General features: G+C 38.6%; 1 protein-coding gene across 22 annotated transcripts in view; it reads left to right on the plus strand.

The window, feature by feature from the left end:
• RBFOX2 (RNA binding fox-1 homolog 2) overlaps positions 1-18,707 on the plus strand; it is a 270,031-nt gene that overhangs the window by 223,095 nt on the left and 28,229 nt on the right. For 12 of the 22 annotated variants that reach the window (XM_047786403.1, XM_047786407.1, XM_047786423.1 and 9 more), the window contains 3 exons: positions 3,542-3,688; positions 6,942-6,995; positions 17,532-17,624. In XM_047786403.1, coding sequence (XP_047642359.1) covers positions 3,542-3,688; positions 6,942-6,995; positions 17,532-17,624 — 294 coding nt within the window. The remainder of the gene's footprint in view (positions 1-3,541; positions 3,689-6,941; positions 6,996-17,531; positions 17,625-18,707) is intronic. The other 10 variants (XM_047786404.1, XM_047786425.1, XM_047786406.1 and 7 more) reach the window with 3 other exon arrangements.

Here is an 18,707-nt window from a genome sequence, read left to right on the forward strand (position 1 = left end):
CACCTGCGGCATATGGAGGTTCCCAGGGGTCAAATCGGAGCTGCAGCTGCCAGCCTGCGCCACAGCCACAGTAATGCCGGATCCCTGACCCCTGAGTGAGGCCAGGGATGGAACTTGCATCCTCCTGGATACTAGTAGGATTCGTTTCCTCTGAGCCACGATGGGAACTCCCAAACAAACCTACTTTTAGAGTTGTTGAAAGAATCGCAATTAAAATATGTAAAAACATTTAGGCTAATGTCTGACAGAGTTAACACTGTTTAAATATTATTATTTGTTGAAAGGCTTAGGTAAGGGTCTGTCTTAGAGTTTGCACTCAAGAAATACTATTTTTAAAAGAATTCCCATTTTTCAACAAAATTAAAAAAAAAAATAGAAGTGAATAGAGGAAAAGGTCTGAGGCTGAAAGAGAGGAAAGCAGACTATAGCCACGGTAGGATGCCCCCCACCCACATAGTTGAAATGAAAACGGTGATACTGTAAAACAGCTGGAAGGTTCACACAGCATTGACGGAGTGGAAGGTATTACAGTCACTTTACAAAACTGCTGGTATCTTTTAAGGCTGAACTTAAACATACCCTTAACCCAACAAATCCAAGCCTAGATATTCACCCAACAGAAATGCCAGCTCTTTGGCGGGGCAGGGGGCATCACCCACAGCATGTGGAAATTCCAGGGCCAGGGATCGAACCCAAGCCACAGCAGCGACCTGAGCCACTGCAGTGACACCAGATCTTTAACCCACCGTGCCACAAGGGAGCTCCAGGAATGCCTGCTCTTGTGCACCAAAAGATAGGCAGCAAGAATGTTCATAGGATCATTATCCTTAATAGCCAAAAATGGGAAGCAGCTCATACAGAAAAAATTCTGTATGTTTATGAAATGTACAACAGTATATGTGTGCGACACGATTGTAATGTGTAAGCGAAGCCAGAAACAGAAGAGTACATAGTGTATGATTCCCCCCCCCCTTTTTTTTTCCTCCCCCCTGTTTTTTCCTTCTAGGAAGTTCAGAAACAGCAGAACTGATCTGTGGAGTTAGAAGTTGGGAGAGTGGTGATTCTTTGGCAGGGGAACAGGAACTAGAGTGGAGCCCACAGGTGCTATTGGCATTCTGTTGGTTGATCTAATTTGATGGTTACATGAGCATATTTTCTATCTATGCTTCAATTTATAAATTTATTTAAAATCAAAAGCCTTAAGAATTTTGGCAGTAATGGTTCACTTTTTCCACTTGCTGGCTCCCTAGAATTAAAGATGTCATGCTTTTTTTAAAAAAAATGTAGGGCGTTCCTGCTGTGGTGCAGTGGGTTACTGACCCGGCTTGTCTCTGCGGACGCACTTGTTCTATCCCTGGTCCAGCCCAGTGGGTTATGGATCCAGCATTGCTACAGCCATGGCGTAGGTCATAGCTCTGGCTTGGATTCAATCCCTAGCTTGGGAACTTCCATATGCTTTGGGGGCTGCACCCCCCCCAAAAAAATAGATAGATAGATAGATAGAGAGATGTTTACACAAGCTGGAAAATTAGCCAATCTAGCTTTTTACTGTCTTTGTAAATTGTGTCTCCAGGACAGCAAAAAATTCTCAAAAGCAACAGACAAGTACCTCAGGCAACATTCTTTGAAGTAATGATTAGTTTTTATTTATCCTGTCACCTCACATACATACAAGTTATATTTAAAACTGTGGTGTGGCGCTAGGATCGGTCTTTTTTTTAACTTTGCTCAGCATGGCACATCATCTCCTGTGGATTAGATCTGGTGGTTTTAAAGTTGGATTGAAGAAAGAGTTTTATGTGATCCAGCTGTAAGAGGCAAGTCGGAAGATGTTTGAAGGAGCATTAGTTGTGATTGATGCTCACTTATGCTTATCGGTTTGGTGTCCATGATGCTGTTTTAGTAACTTAGTGAGTTTTGTCTTTGAATGGAATTTGTTTTGTTTAGTCTGCATTGTGCCCAGACTGATGATTGAAAACCTTACACTTTCGCAGAACATGGCTTCGTAGCTCTTCCTTTTTCTGCTGTTCTTGTATCATATGAATCATTACACATTTAAACCATCTGCAAGGCCTGAATGGAATGAAATGAAAGCTTTCATCACTTAGATTGACTCTTGAAAAACTGGTATTCATTGGGAGTTTATTCCTGATCATCCTCTATATTTTAAAAGTCTCAAATTTCATTCCAAGATGGTCGCAAACCTTTGAGCCACAAGTATGTCTGGTTCAGTTTCTTTTAACTGAACACTGGGTCAAAGTGGAGGGATCCATTCTGTGGCACCCAGAAGAATCTGCTGGAGGGACTCAGTTCTGATTCAACTGAGATAAGAAGAACGGCAAGTTCCACTCCTGTTTTAAAAATATGTTGGTTTAATCAACTCAGCGAGCCATCCAGTTTGGCATGTGCTTCCCAGGGAATAGTAGAAACATAACTAAGGTTCTTAAATTGTCAGGTTAATACTTTAAAGTCAGTGTGTTATGAATGCCTGTAGTGTTTCATACCTGTTAGATATTCATCAAAAGTATTGCTCAACATAGCGATTTTTTTGAGGATTTATTGAACACATGACTGGGATGTTGCAAAAGAGATTCATGATTAAAAATGCACGCGCACACCCATTCTTTCACTACGGATATATACAAATCCAGCATATATCCGTACGTGGTAGATTAGTCAGAGTTCCTTCAAGCCTTTCCCAACACATTTTTTTTTTGTCTTTTTGTCTTTTTGCCACTTCTTGGGCCGCGCCCATGGCATATGGAGGTTCCCAGGCTAGGGGTCTAATCAGAGCTGTAGCCACTGGCCTACGCCAGAGCCACAGCAACGTGGGATCCGAGCCGTGTCTGCAACCTACACCACAGCTCACAGCAACGCCAGATCCTTAACCCACTGAGCAAGGCCAGGGGCTGAACCCTTAACCTCATGGTTCCTAGTCGGATTCGTTAACCACTGAGCCACGATGGGAACTCCCCAACAGATTTTCTAAACGCAGCTTTGCTCTAGGCCACAGAAAGGTGGGTTCCCTCTGCTAAAGCAGTAGGAATTGCATAAATTAGGGAGGAGAGTACAGATCCATTTCAGAGTAAGAGGTTTCTTCAGTTTTTAAGCCAAGTCCCCAGTGTTATTATTTATTGTTATAAATAATAACCCAGTAGTCATAAACTCTGGAAATAATAGAGGGAGTGAAATATAAAAATATTCCCTTATTTCCTGAAATCATTGACCAGAAATTCTGGGATCTAAGAATAATGTGCTATTTTTATACCTTGTTATCCTAATGTTTCTCCATGTGTTCTTGAGCAGGTCACTTAGTGTTTATAGTATCTCCTACTTTACTAACATACTACACATATACAAAAGACATAAATTTTTATACCCTACAGCATTTTGAATACAGATAATATGATGTTTTTGAAGAGACAGCTGTGATTTCTGCTTAAAGACACTGAGAATGATTAGGGTAGGGGAAGACTTTATGTAATTCTTGTGAAATTGTTGTATTTCATTTTCACTTAATGTTTTTTATTTCTCTGCTTAGCAGACAGAAGGGGGCGCACAGACAGACGGCCAGCAGTCACAGACACAAAGCAGTGAAAATTCAGAGAGTAAATCTACCCCGAAACGACTGCATGTCTCTAATATTCCTTTCCGCTTCCGGGACCCTGACCTCCGGCAGATGTTTGGGGTAAGTCTCTGAAGTCCTTTTTTGGGGTTTACAATTAGAATATACTCTGACCCACCAAATGTATTATTCGTCATTTAGTCCTTTAGGATAAAACTGCAAATAAATTGAGAAAGATCCTGAGGCAAGGGAATACTTTCATAAGGCTTTAGGATCTTTCCCGTCACCTGGTCTATTCTCCACATTAGCCTAGTAAGTTCTTACCAGTGGTGGTGACTGTCCAAGCCCGTTTGCCTGGGACTGAGGGTTTTCTTGGGATGCAAGGCTTTCAGTGCTAAAATCAGGTCAGAATCTAATTCAGAATCTTGCCTTTCAAAGGTTCTGAATTAAATGAAATAATATCTGTGATCTAAAACCAGCTTTAGGAGGTTAGTTTGCTACCTGATGTGTTTGCTCTTCCAGCTGTTTCCTTCCTCCCAAAATAACTGTCATGAAAACAAAGTGTAATAGTAAAGATTTAAGTTACTTAGATGTGAATGACTACTGAGAATCTTAACTTTTTTCTGGGCTAATGTGTTGTTGCCTGTTTTAATTTGACCTAACTCCTCACTTGAACTAGGAATGAGAGAGAATTATTTAAAACAAAAAACAAAAAAACTGTAGCTGCCTAGCGCATTATCTGAAAAGCAAATGCCCTTCTTTAAGCCTTGGTGGTGGCCGCTTCTCGGTGATAAGGTCCTGGAGCAGAGTTCTCTCACTGTCAGCTGACGCCCTGGATGCGTTTTCTACCCTGAAAGCAAGGGCCAGGGCTGAGATTTAATGAATCTTCAAGGAGGTTCTTGAAGTGCTGGAAGAGCTTTTTGGCAGGAAATGGTAGTTGTTCTTCATCTCTGCAGAAAAGAGAGAACAGAAAACATGAAAGGCAGGATAAAGAATGTAGGTGACATTTAAGAAAAAACTTCTCAGGAGTACAAGTTGTTAAGTTTTCTACCGAATTATCAGAGATAATATGGAACCTTAATCTCTGGAGGGCTGTGAAAAGCGGAGTACATTCTTGTCTTTCAGAAGTGTGTCTTCTCTTGAGTCAGAAAAATAGAGTCCACTAAAGATTTGCCTAGGCCAGGTATCAGTGATTTCTTGAAATGTATTATGCCCTTACCATTGGACACTAAGTGCAAAAAATGCATGAAATTTTCCTTGCAAAGGATACCTGGTTGCTGTCTTCTCCCACGTGCTTAGTACATGTTGATACCTAGAAGGACAGTGGCATTGGTAAAAAGCAAGATTGCATGCCAGATTTTATTAGCTCTGCAAATTGGATTAGTGCCTTCTTTCAGTCTCAAAGTCCTTAACCATTAAAGGAAGGCAGTCTGTACTCTGGAAGGATGTTGTAAGGTCCAATTAGGAAACGTAAAAGAAAACAAACTCTAAAACACCCTACAAATCTCAGTTTGGGGGATAGACAAAGAAATAAAGCAAAATGCCCTCCTTCCTATGAAAATATGACATTTCCATCTTCTCTTGATTTTTCTAATTTTATATTAAATGCTGAGACTAGAATCAAACCCAGGACTCTTACCCTAGAAAACTTAGGCTCTTCATACATGTTTGGTTTTTGCTTTGGGGTTTTTTGGTGGTGGTTGTGGTGGTGGTTTCTTTTCTTTTTTTCTATTAATACATGTTTCTTAATAAAGATGGTAATAATTCAGACCAAGAAGAAAGCATGATTTCTGTTTTGCACTTTTCATTTTTTAGTTTTTTCACATTTCCCGAAGTCTGCCTTGCAATCCAATTAAAACAGATAATTGGGTCTGTGAGTCCAGTACTCAAAGGGAAGTGTGAGCCAAAAAAGGTGCCTGCAGATTTACTGCACATTCCTTCAAGTCAGTTCATCCAGGTGTTGATTAAACAGGTAGTTTTGTCACTTTGTATATACCTCTCCTCCAGGTAATTACTGTGTTTGTGTTTTGTGTATGCCCCATCAGCTATACTCTCACAATAGTTATTTGGGTTTTGTGTTTTTAGATTTGTTTGATTTTCCAAATGTTAAAATATTTAAATAATTACAAAAGAAAGTTATTATATAAATATTCTTGATGATATTCATTGCAGAAATATTAAAATGGCAAAGAAACAGAACTATCCGTAATATCCACAAATGTTTGGTATGATGGAAAATTGCACGTAACCTGTAGAAATGATAACACAGATATATATTTCATGATTTAGAAAGTTATAGTATATTAAGTTCTAAAAAAGTAAAAGCAGTATGTGTAGTGTGAGGTATCTATAGTTATATAGTTATATGTATGTGTAGTTACATATATATATATGTTTTATATATTTATATTTTTTTATTAACATATATATATATATACATATGCCTAAGGAAAAGCCAGGAAGGCTGGGTATCGAAATGTTAAGACGGTGGAATTACGCAGTTCCTTTGTGGTGCAGTGGGTTAAGGATCTGGAGCTGTCACTGCAGCAGCTCAGGTCGCTGCTGTGGAGCAAGTTCTTCCTTGGCCTGGAAACTTCCACACGCTGCAAGCGCAGCCGGAAAAAAAAAAAAGAAAAAGATGGTGGGATTACAGATGATCTCATTTCCTGTTTCCCTTTTCCTTTTTGTTTATATTTTCTATTTTTTTCCCAGTCCCAGTGAACATAAGGTGGGGGAGGAAAGATAAATAGCCTTCAATAGTATATTTTTCTATTTAGAATTTACTATTTATAACAGACATTTCAGGAATTTCTGTCCTGGCTCAGTGGTTAACGAATCCGACTAGGAACCATGAGGTTGCGGGTTCGGTCCCTGCCCTTGCTCAGTGGGTTAAGGATCTGGCGTTGCCGTGAGCTGTGGTGTAGGTCACAGATGCGGCTCGGATCCTGCGTGGCTGAGGCTCTGGCGTAGGCTGGCAGCTACAGCTCCGATTCGACCCCTGGCCTGGGAACCTCCATATGCCGCGGGAGCGGCCCTAGAAAAGACAAAAACAAAAACAAAAAACAGACATTTCAAAAGTTAGAGATGCAGTTAGGAAGAAGTATGTAATAGGGAGACACTCTCTGTGAATAGCTTCTGAAAACAGCTTCCACTATATAGACGTGAAAAATGCACATGTAAGCGAATTTAAAAGAAGAAATTACCAGCTCAATGATGAGGAAAAATCTGCACCTGGTTTTGGGACCTTTCAGCAAATAGAAAAATTGAAGTTAAATAAGTAAAGGGGAAAAAAACACCTATTCCTTTTTCAGAAGAAAGTAAAGTATATGGATAAAAAGCTGACCATAAATAAATGTTTTTATTTTTGTCTCTGCAGCAGTTTGGCAAAATCCTAGATGTAGAAATAATCTTTAATGAACGTGGCTCTAAGGTAAGCTCCGTTTAGTTTTCAGTATGCTTGTGCTTGGTTTCTTTTTAGTTTTGTTTTATTTCATATAGTAAGGAGTCAGAAAATTTAAGCTGTTTTTCAAGCCTACGAAAAATATCCTATCTAGGGAGTTGCCGTTGTGGCTCAGTAGTGATGAACCCAACTAGTATCCATGAGGATGTGGGTTTGATCCCTGGCTTTGCTCAGGATCCGGCGTTGCCTTCAGCTCTTGTGTAGGTCACAGACGTGGCTCGGATCCCATGTGGCTGTGGTGTAGACCGGCAGCTACAGCTCTGATTCGACCCCTAACCTGGGAACCTCCATATGCCAAGAGCTTTTAGAGCTTTTTTAGAGCCCTAAAAAGTAAGACAAACAAAAATCCTAACTAGCTTGATTAGATCATCTCTGAACATAAGCTAACCCACAGCCAAAACTTTTCTCTAAACCTTAAACCTGGAAGCTGAAGGGGTGGAAACAAGGGCGGTTTGAGGGAGAATGTAGCCATAAGGAAGAAAGGCTGTAGGACACGCCAGTCCCGCCAGTCCTTTATTGGGTTTAAGCCTAAGCTTCTCATTTTAAAGGAAGAGAGAGAAGACTGAGAAAAAAACAAACAAACAAACAAACAAAAAATGAAATTCGGAGTTCCCGTTGTGGCACAGGGGAAACGAATCCGACTAGGAACCATGAGGTTGCGGGTTCGGTCTCTGGCCTCGCTCAGTGGGTTAAGGATCCAGCATTGCTGTGAGCTGTGGGGTAGGTTGCAGACGTGACCCAGATCCCGCGTGGCTGCGGCTGTGGCGTCGGCAGGCGGCTGCAGCTCCGATTAGACTCCTAGACTGGGAACCTCCACAGGCCCCAAGTGCATCCCTCAAAAGAAAAAAGAAAAAAAGAAAGTGAAATTCTGTGAGAATTCTAGTCTGAATTCTATCAGAACAATTCAGCTTTTAGCAATCGAACTTCAAAGTGACCTCAGAGTGCTTAGAACATACTTCAGTTATTCGGTTAACTTGCTTTCTCTTTTCAAAAAATTTTGACGAGGTTTAAAAACAGGGAGTGGTGACTCAGGTATTCATCACTTTCAGGTCTACTCAGGTAAACTTCAGGACTGAGTCGCTTCCATTACAAATAGGGAGAGTTAGGGGTTTTTGCATAAGAATAAATATAGTAACCGTGTATAATTTGATGTATGTATTCTCTTCTTAAATGTGTTCTGTATAAGAACTGAACGTTTTCATTAAAACTTACTTTTGCCTAGTAATTTACTATTTTAAATTTCTAATCTATATGATTTAGAACTTTTCTGCACCAAAATAAGCAGCAGTATTTTTAGGAATTAAGGAATGGTAGAGTCTTGAAACGGTGTTGTGAAAAAATATTTGATGAACTGATTTTCATAAAGTTGTATTTGAGAATTTTCTTTCTCCTCCGCAAATGAGATACACTTCACAGACACAATCAGCTAGGGCCAAGCTTGTAAATATCTACCTTGCCATGTTAGGTTCTATTTGCATTTTTAGGTTAGACCACTTTTTGAATTAATTTTCATTTGGTCGTCTCTAATGAGCCTTGAAAATAGCCCTTGGCTATGATTTAATTTCTAAGAATGTTAATTTGAGGAAAGCTAAATAAAGCAAATAAATAAGTTAATATTTCCCTGTCTTCAGTTTCCTGCTCCAAATTCACTATACTTTGGGAATTAATAACATATCTAGAGAGTTCCCATCGTGGCTCAGTGGAAACGAATCTGACTAGCATCCATGAGGATACTGGTTCGATCCCTGCCCTTTCTCAGTGGGTTAAGGATCCAGTGTTGCCGTGAGCTGTGGTGTAGGTCACAGACGAGGCTTGGATCTGGAGTGGCTGTGGCTGTGGCTGGCAGCTGTAGCTCCAATTCAGCCTCTAGCCTGGGATCCTCCATGTGCTGCACAGCAGTGGCCCTAAAAGGACAACAAAATAAAAATAACAAATCTACAGAATTACATATACCTCCTACCCCCATCTCTGCTAATGAAAATGTGTGCACTTTTCTAATGCTCCTGACTATTATTCCCTTCCTTTATAGAATGCATCAACACTAAAAGTGTTTAATTCTGACTGTAATCATTATTTGTTAATTATTAAAGAGGTAATTATACCCTAAGCTTCCAGTTTTCAGTTAAAACAAAAAAAAATTAATATGCTTATACAGAATTTTCTCCAGCACTTAACTTGGTAAGTATTTTTAAAGTGACATCTATTCAAGCTGTAACCAGTAAAACAATTTATACTTGTAATTTCCTCACAATGGATTTCTGTTCCTTTGTTGAATAGTTTGCTTTTATTTTTTGTGACCTTTTTAGATACAAGATAGAAAAATAACAATGGTTTAGAGATGAGAAGCACGTGAATGTGAAATCAGGAAAATTATTGACCACACTGTTTATCTTAAACTGATAGTTAAAATATTTTTTGTTTTAAGTGTATGTGTCTGGAATATTCTTAGTGAGACTAACAACCGGAAGCCCAGTATAATTCCATCAGGCATTGAGGACTTGCTCCTTACCAAGAAAATAATTTGATTGAATTCTTGTGAAGCAAAGGAAATTGATCTTTCTAAGGCTTCTTCCATTGACTTCAAGGATTTGCCTACTGCCCAAAATTTTTTAATTTACCCAATTCAATTGCTTCTCCCCTGTAATTTTCTTTTTAAATGACACAAGCCTTCCTTTTCTCTTTGAGATATCTCAGAGTATATGCTGCTTCTCTCAGCTTGATGCTGTGTCCTCACTGCCCCTTTTTCTTTGGGCTGCTGAAGCGTAGTCAGACCATGTACTAATTGGAAAATGTTTTTAGAACAAAGTACAGAATTCAGAATTACCTTCCAGAGCTGATACAAAACCTGACTTCATCTTTGCCCTTCTTAACTGTTATCTAAAGTTCTTTGCTGGAATGGGCTAGAGATTAATTTTGGCATCAAAACCTAGATGCCCCTTCTGGAATCCACCTAAGATAAATTAATGAGTATTTTTCTTTTTGTAAATTAAGTTTAGTTTCTCGTTTCTTTTGTGTCTAGGGTTGACTGTAAAATTACAGTATGTCTTGAAAGGAATCAGAGAAGAAGAGACTCCTGTGGTTCCATTGTTAAGAATTGCTCAGTCTTGGAGGGTTTTTTGGCTCAGTAGGTTAAGGATCCAACATTGGCACTGAAGCAGTGGCATGGGTCCGACCCCTGGCCCAGGAACTTTCACATTCCACGTGCCTCAGGCATGGCCAAAAAAAAGAATTGCTCAGTCTTAACAGAGTGCTTTTCTGTACAGAAATTAGCTTTATTGAATTTTTTTTTGAAACAGTAATGGAAAAGCCAAGTTTTTAGAGATAAGTAATATTTACAGTAGAACAGTTTTTAACCAAATAAATGACCACAAAACAAAAAGCAATCCTTTGTTACACCATGTCTTATTCTGATGAAACTCTTGGCCCTGGTTTTGAGATGATACTCGGTTGTACACATAAGTGAACACTGTTTTTCTGCCCTGCCCTTTCCTTCCCCGCCTGTAGTGTTCTACCTTCCAGCTTGCCTGGAGAGTAGATTTTCTGTGCTCCAGGAGGTGGTCCTTTCTCTGTTGTTGACTATTTTCCTTCTTTCTTCTTTGACCTTCATATTCCAAATTTTATTTTTATGGAGTGAATTTAAATCATTTATGTGCACATGTGTATATAGATATATAAATTATTTCATGTGATTTTTTTGAAAATCATCTTTTTACTCCCCACTCCTTTATAAAAAACAATCAGCCATTTAATTTTTCTTTGATTAACTGAAGCAAAGTAGACCATCTTTTTGAAAATGTTCAGTTAAGATATGTGATGAAAAATGGCACCCCTAACAAAAAATTAACTAACATATTCAAATAGAATCTAGGAAAATGGGAGATCCCGTCGTGGCTCAGTGGGTAATGAATCCAACTAAGAACCATGAGGTTGCGGGTTCGATCCCTGGCCTTGCTCATTGGGTTAAGGATCCAGCGTTGCCGTGAGCTGTGGTGTAGGTCACAGATGCGGCTCGGATCCCGCGTTGCTGAGGCTCTGGTGTAGGCCAGTGGCTACAGCTCTGATTAGACCCCTAGCCTGGGAACCTCCATATACCATGGGAGCAGCCCTAGAAATGGCAAAAAGACCAAAAAAAAAAAAAAAATAAGAATCTAGAAAAATGACTACACAGCTATGCATAGCTTTATTGATTTTCCAGATTGCACCGGTCATGACAAAGTATTAATACAAACAGTAAGAAGATACTGTAGAAAGAGCAGCCATATACCCTCATTTATCCTACATAGTTCCCAGTTTATACCTGTTGCCATAGCATAATTATTAATAATATCCCCTCTCTCCCTCAAAGTGCCCTAGTTTGAACAATAAATTATGTTGTCACTCTCCTTGTAGATCCTTTGAGTAACAACTTTTCAAAAGCACTTTTTAAGGAACCATTATTAAAAAAAAACAAACATGAATTAGAAATAGGAAGGAAAAAAGCATGTACAATTCATTAAGGAGAATATTCACAGTATTCTCTTGCATTTCCTTCCAGTCTTTCGTCTCAGAGTCTTAAACAGAACCCTAAACAGTGGTCACCTTGTTTAATAACCAGGACTCTTCACTGTGTATTCTCTGCTGGATACTTTTTTTGTATTCTTTTTTTTTTGTTAATTTTATGATTTTTATTGTTTCCATTATAGTCGATTTACAGTGCTCTGTCAATTTCTACTGTACGGCAAAGTGACCCAGCCATATATATATATATATCACATTATCCTCCATCATGTTCCATCACAATCTGCTGGATACTTTTAGGGACAGAGAGTTTATTCCGTTGTTGAAATTCAGACCTTTCACCATCCTGTTCATGATCACTCAGTCCAACTATAGCAATTTGTTTGTAATAAATATCAAGCTTATTTTAAAAAGAAATCCACAGATTTAAACATTTATATTTTCCATAAAGTTTTTGTTTTGTTTGTTTGCTTTTTAGGGCCACACCTGTGGGATATGGAAGTTCCCAGGCTAGGGGTAGACTCAGAGCTGCAGCTGCCGACCTACACCACAGCCACAGCAATGCCAGATCCTTAACCCACTGAGCGAGGCCAAGGATCTAACCTGCGTCCTCATGGGTACTAGTGGGGTTCATTACCGCTGAGCCACAACAGGAACGCCCATAAGGTTTTTGTCAACACATTGTGAGTATAGCTGTCACTTTTGAAGGGATGTGTATTACAAATACCCAATGTGTAGAAGCTCCTCACCTCTTCAGGCAGTGTCAATTCTTAAGTCCACTGAAGGTCTCCAAAACAGAGCACAACAATTTGGGAGATTTCCAGCAGATTTTTAGTTACTGTGTTCTCATTACTTCTCTCAGGTGGATTTCTGGAATGATGGGTATCTGGGTTTGGGCTAGGCTTAAGTTTAGACTGGAAGTTAAAGTTTAGGAAAGTTTAGAGAAGATAAAACCTCTATTCCCATTCCTCAGACACAGGTAATCTGCTGTAATTTCTCTCCTATCTCCCTGGCATTGATTTTATGCAAAGGGAATTTATAAGAAAAAATTTCCCTTATTTCTTTCCAAATATGGTCAAAAGACTACCTTTGAAATTACACTAAGTAGGCATTTGTGATTTTCAGTAAAATTTGATGGGTAATGTTGAGATTAAATGTTTTTCATTATACTTAAAACTGAATTAACAGTGCATGTATTTCCGAAAGTGGTAGTTTATTTTCTTTTGTTACCATTTTATGGGTTTTAGTTTTGTTTTTCTTTTATTTATTTTTTAATTTCTGTGTTCTGGCCATACCCAGGAGAACCGTCTGCTTTTGATTTCTCCCTTAAAAGTTACATGGTAAATTTTCTTTCTCATTTTTCTGAGATGGAAAAATTCAAAGATTATACAAATTTTAAAATGTTTTCACATTGCTCACCCTATTGCTTGTTATTTATCGCAGTTTGAGGCCAGACTAAAAAGGTGACAGTTACTCGGCTCCATATGCCCTTGATGACAGATGAATGTCAAGGCAGATGATAAAATTTTTGTCACACTCTGTATAAGTTTTAACCACAACCATACACCTGATAAACATACCATCCTTCAGTTTCCGAAAGGCAGCTAAGGTAGCTGGTAAATCATGAGTGTAGCACAGGTGTTCTTAAATTATTAACACAGAAGAACTTTGTGAGCTGAGAGCCCTGGGTCAGAGTTTAAAGGGTGTGGACCTGCCTTGTCCAGGGCTGTGGCCGTATTGAACATTTGAAATGTGGGAGATCTAAACTGAGATGTGCTTTAAATGTAAAATAGACACCAATTTCAAAGACTTAGCACACATACACACACACACAAAAAGAATGTTAAACATCTCACTAATAATGGGTTTATAATGATGCCATGTTGAAATCATACTATGTTGTATATACTGGGTTAAATCAAATATATTATTTTTTTTTTATGATATTGCTTGTTGGGAAATATATTTATTTATTTTTATTTTTTGTTATTATTTTTAATAGTTATTTACCCAGTACAGCTTCAAGTATATTATTGAAATTAGTTGCACCTGTTTTTACTTTTTTAATGGAGCTAGTAGAAAATTTGAAATTATGTGTGTGGCTCACATTATATTTGTCAGATGGTGCTGGTATAGAGAAATATGTCGACATTATTTTATAAATAAACATACAAATTTACTTTTTGTTTATCTGTTCTTTATCTTCCTACCTACCTGAAATATTTACTTTTATTGAGTCTAACTTTGTAGCTCTTCAAAGTTATTATGTTATTACATTATTGTATTTCCCTGTTTGATACATTATATGATCATGTTACAAAGGAAAAGGTGTTAGGTTAGGACATAATTGTAATAAAATTTGTTTTTAAAGCAAGAGATCCAAATGACGAAACTTAATGTGAATTAGATTTCCAAGAATAAAAAGGATATTAAAACAATTTCACATACGCACATTTTCCTATTAGTAACTTCTTTTAAGTCTTTGAATATCCTTAGCTCAATTCCTGGCACATTTTCAGAAATGCTAAATTTTATTTAAGAAACAGTACATTGAAATTTTTTTCAAGTTTTATTTGAGTTAGTATTCTTAAAACCAAATTGTAAATGTGACAGATAAGCAGAAAATAGAGTTGATGGAAAGTCCTCTGTGTGAAGGTTCCACTCAAGAGGAAAATATTTAAGGACAACACTCCAAAAATGCCGGTTATGCCTCTCTCCTTCTTAATCACAGACTTTAATTCTGAGAGGTATAATTTCCCAGTGCTTCTGAACCAGTTATCACAAACTTACTTGGTGGCTTAATACCACACAGATTTGTTATCTTACAGTCCTGGAGGTCAGAGATCCAAAGTGGGTCTCACTGGGCTAAAATGAGGGGCTGCAGTCCTTCAGGTGGCTTGGACGGGATGATCCACTGCCCTGCCTTTCCTGGCTTCCGGGTTGGCCACATTCCTTAGCCTGTAGCCCCCCCTTCCATCTTCAGAGCCAGCCACAGCCCACCCAGCTTTCTCCGGCTGCTGCACGCGGATTCTGGCCCTCCTCTTTCCCTCTTTCCCTTCTAAGCATCCTTGCTATTACACTGGGCTCACCAGATAATCCAGGATAATCTCTCTATCTCAGGATCATTAATTTAATCACATCTGCAAAATCCCTTTTGCCATGTAAGGTAACATATTCGCAGGTTCAGGGGATTAGGACATGGACCACTTTGGGGGACTGTTATTCTATCTGATACAAGGTCTATTTATCTTCCAAGGCAAGAAAGAAATCTTCTTACCTCTGCGTTTCTTCTCAGGAAGTCTCAAAGTATCAACAAGCCTTCTGCCTCCTCTTACCTTAGGTAAATGTGCCCATAAGCTTGCTTCATCTTTAGGTTTTTGGTATCTTGATTAGCATTTCCTTTGGTGTATAAGCACCTTTCTTTATAAAATACTTTTTAAAATTTGAAAGTGAAACTCTGTTCCAGAAAACTAAAGTCATACTGAGAAAATCTTACACAAGCAGACTTTAATGTTAAACTTTGTCATTTGCTGGCTATAAGATGCCAATACTTATAATATATCCTGCATTCTTTTAGATGCAGTCACTGTGTCACCAATGTTCCATCAATACATTACAGAAAGGAGGGTCATAGAACACAATGAGCAATTAGATTTGAAAAAGGAAATTAGAAGAAATGGTGGTTTAGTAAATAGAATACTGAACTTTGATTTCAAAGCATAATTTCTAATTTTTTCACCATTAGCTGTAGGAAAAATTTGCCTGGAAGAAAAAAGACCTTGTTGGTGTTCTGGGCCTTGCAGGCACTTGGGTGCTTAACCTCAGTTTGATCCAGTTTCTTTACCCTTAAAAGGAAACCAACAGATTTATCCTTTATACCCCATGGGTGTATTTAAAAAACAAACAAGTATATGTGTATGTGTGTCTGTAACCGCTTGTAAAAGGTTTAACCTTCCCATTGGAGGATTCTCCAGGGTTAGAGAACGGGCTTCTTATCTTCACTGGGTGTTGGTGTAGGTGACAAATGAATACTTAATTAGTGACTTGCCCTGTATACCTTGAGTTGTCAAAGTGGCTATAATGTGTTGATATTTGTTTCTGAAAATGTGTTCCCACTCATATTTTCAACACATTTATATTGTTAAGAGACATTTTTAGTTAAAATTACCCATAGTATTCCATCTTAAGCTACATATGTTTTTTAAATTTTCTATCAGCTTAGAATTTCACTTTCTGGAGTATTTGTGGTGATACCCAAGTCGAAGGTAGAAATAATCCATTGGAATCCTCCATGGATTTGCCACCCAACCATATACTCATTTAGAATAGCTAGTAGTCAGATGCTTCAAAATGGTGGAGTTGCTTTTATAAAACCTTACTGAGCAATGCATGTTCTTTACCATCTCGGTCGAGAATGTATCTTGTATATATAGGAGTACTCACGGCGTGAAGCAGCAGAGCAGAACTTCAGTAAAACTTACAGGGTTCAGGTTATCCTACAGTGGTATAGGCAAAGAATATAGGGGAACAGTGAAGGCTTTGAGACACGAGGACTTTCTCAGAAAATTCAAAGTTAACTACTCTGCAGAGGCAAATAGCTTGAGAAACTTTTATAGTTACAGAGTGGAGAGAGAAAAACAGCACCTAGAGTGGAACCAATACAATGCTTTATGAGATAGTCTCAGGGTATACAAGCGTTGAAATTGGTGGTGTGATCATGACGTAGTCTTTTCAGATTTAATGTGAGCAAAGGAGTAAAGTGGGTTAACTCCCTGCTCTCCTGCTTTTTCTACTTAATAAAGTTCCATGGTTTGTTGGTTGGTTTGTTGGTTTGTTTTTCAGCATCTACAGGGGACAGAGTAAATTAATCCTGACTCTGAGTAGCAACCGCATTGCTGTTTTATGGTATCCTTTTCCTGTTGAATGTATACAACTGAGGTCGCTAAATAGATCTCACTCCCATTGCCTTTGACTCTTCCTTTTCTCTATATACAAAAAATTAGATATATTTAGCAGCAGATGTAGACTTCAACAAGAGTGTAATTTAGACAAACTTGGATGAGCAGTTTTCTGAAATTCAGCTGAACATGTTTTTATTCTAAGTGCCCGTCTGGTCATTTAAAATTAGCATTAGAGTTCCCATTGTGGCTCAGCAGGTTAAGGACCCTGCCTAGGTCACAGATGCAGTTCAGACCTGGTGTTGCCATGGCTGTAGCGTAGGCCCAGCTGCAGCTCAGATTTGACCCTTGGCCTGGGAACGTCCATATGCCGTGGGTGCAGCTGTAAAAACATAAAATGAGGTAAAATAAAATTAGCATTGACAGCAAGTCATGCTTGACCACTGCTTAGTGACATTTATGTTTGGACAAACACGTGTGCTCTCCTCTTCCACACCCAGCCCCATGGAGTTCACATCAACACGTTGGCTTAAATTATCCTATTCCCAAAGGAGCTGATGGGGATAGAAGCAGCCAGAAGAGTGGGCCGAAAACAATTAGACCTCCTTTAGAAAAAAGAGAAAGAAAGAAAACTCATACAAAGCTTGCCCCTAAATGTCCTGTTTCATGTAAAAGTTACTGGGTAATGATAGATTTAATTAAGTATTTTTAGTCTTACATAAAGGAACCTGAATTAAGAAAGAAAGGTAGGCTTTTTTTTTTTCCCCTAAATGCTCAGATTCTTGGTTGAATGGTTTGACCCGAGTAACTCTGTACCTTAATTTTGGTCTGGCCTCACATGCTTTATGTTTCATTTTATTATTGTTATTATTGTTGTTAATTACATGATTACAATTAGTATTATGACCACTACTGCAGTTCTTTATTCTTTTATCAGATTTGATTTCCCTTTACAAAATATGCATGGACCGAAAATGTGACTTTGGGAGAGTATTGCTGAGTTGTTGCTGATGTCAGTTTCATACTGTGATATTTTTGTTCTATTTACTGAGAGATCAGTACTTCAATATAACGATGTGCATGTTTTCCCCCCTTCTCCCGCTGCATGCAGGGATTCGGGTTCGTAACTTTCGAGAATAGTGCTGATGCAGACAGGGCCAGGGAGAAATTACACGGCACCGTGGTAGAGGGCCGTAAAATCGAGGTGCATGTCTTCAATAATTCAATTTCTGGTTTATATTTTTATTTCTCTTTTTATGTATTGCCTCACCTATTTCACATTTGGAACCCTGTCTTGTTTGTGTATGTGTGTGTGTGTGTTTGTGTCTCTGTGTCCTTCACCTTCTTGCTCTAAAATGCATAAAAGTAACACTTCTCTCCTCCCCCCCCCATTTTTGGTGGTTTGGGGGATTTAATTTTGATTTACCCCTGTGTGTATGTATGTGTACTTGTTTTTCATTTACTTTTTTTCCTCCAAAATGTCCATCCTTCTACTCTCTTGATTTTTTTCCTTTGCTTCAGTTTGCGAGACTCCGAATTCCTGTAACCAGGCCAAAATAAAACTAACGTATAAAATGTCTTTAAAACTGTCCAATTTAGAAATGGGTCCTGTAATGAATCAAGGGGCCAGCCAATATCCTCTCTCTCTCGGGAGGCCAGTTCACCTCCACATACATGTGATAAGTAGGGAATAAAGATTAGATAGAGGTTGTTGGGGAGTGGGAGGAGATTCCAAAACTCATGTGGCTTTTAACTATACTTAATATCGGGAATTTCAAGTGAATGGATGAATCCTCCACCAGAGGGTTTGATGGCTGCCTGCTGGATGCACTAGCACTGGGAGTGAGTCGGCCACTTGTTGCTCCCCAGCCCTTTTTCACTACACGGTGAAGGTTAACTGGCTCCTTTCCCCCTTCCCAGTTTTTAAAAGTATGAAATATAAAAGCCACCATTTTGAGTAAGATGTCTGCATATTTTGCTTTTTTTCCCCCCCTCCCTTTCCAATGGTTTAGCATTTAGGGCCCTTCACTTGACTCACTCTTTCCATGGTAACTATACACAATGCTGGCGATGGTGCCCGTTGGCGGTAAGTGAATCAAAAGCACTAGAGAAGAAGCTTTTTTATAATGTAATTACAAACAAATAAGAAAGAAAAAGTCCATCTGCCATCTCACATTAACACTACAAAATGTGATTTGACTTGTTCCTCTTCCTTTTCCTTTCCCCCTTTTATTTTCACTGCTGTTGAGTAATGCCGCCTGGACTTTGGATGTACATATTGTTTGGT

This window comes from Phacochoerus africanus, chromosome 7 (genome assembly GCF_016906955.1).
Source record: "Phacochoerus africanus isolate WHEZ1 chromosome 7, ROS_Pafr_v1, whole genome shotgun sequence".
Taxonomy (NCBI): domain Eukaryota; kingdom Metazoa; phylum Chordata; class Mammalia; order Artiodactyla; family Suidae; genus Phacochoerus; species Phacochoerus africanus.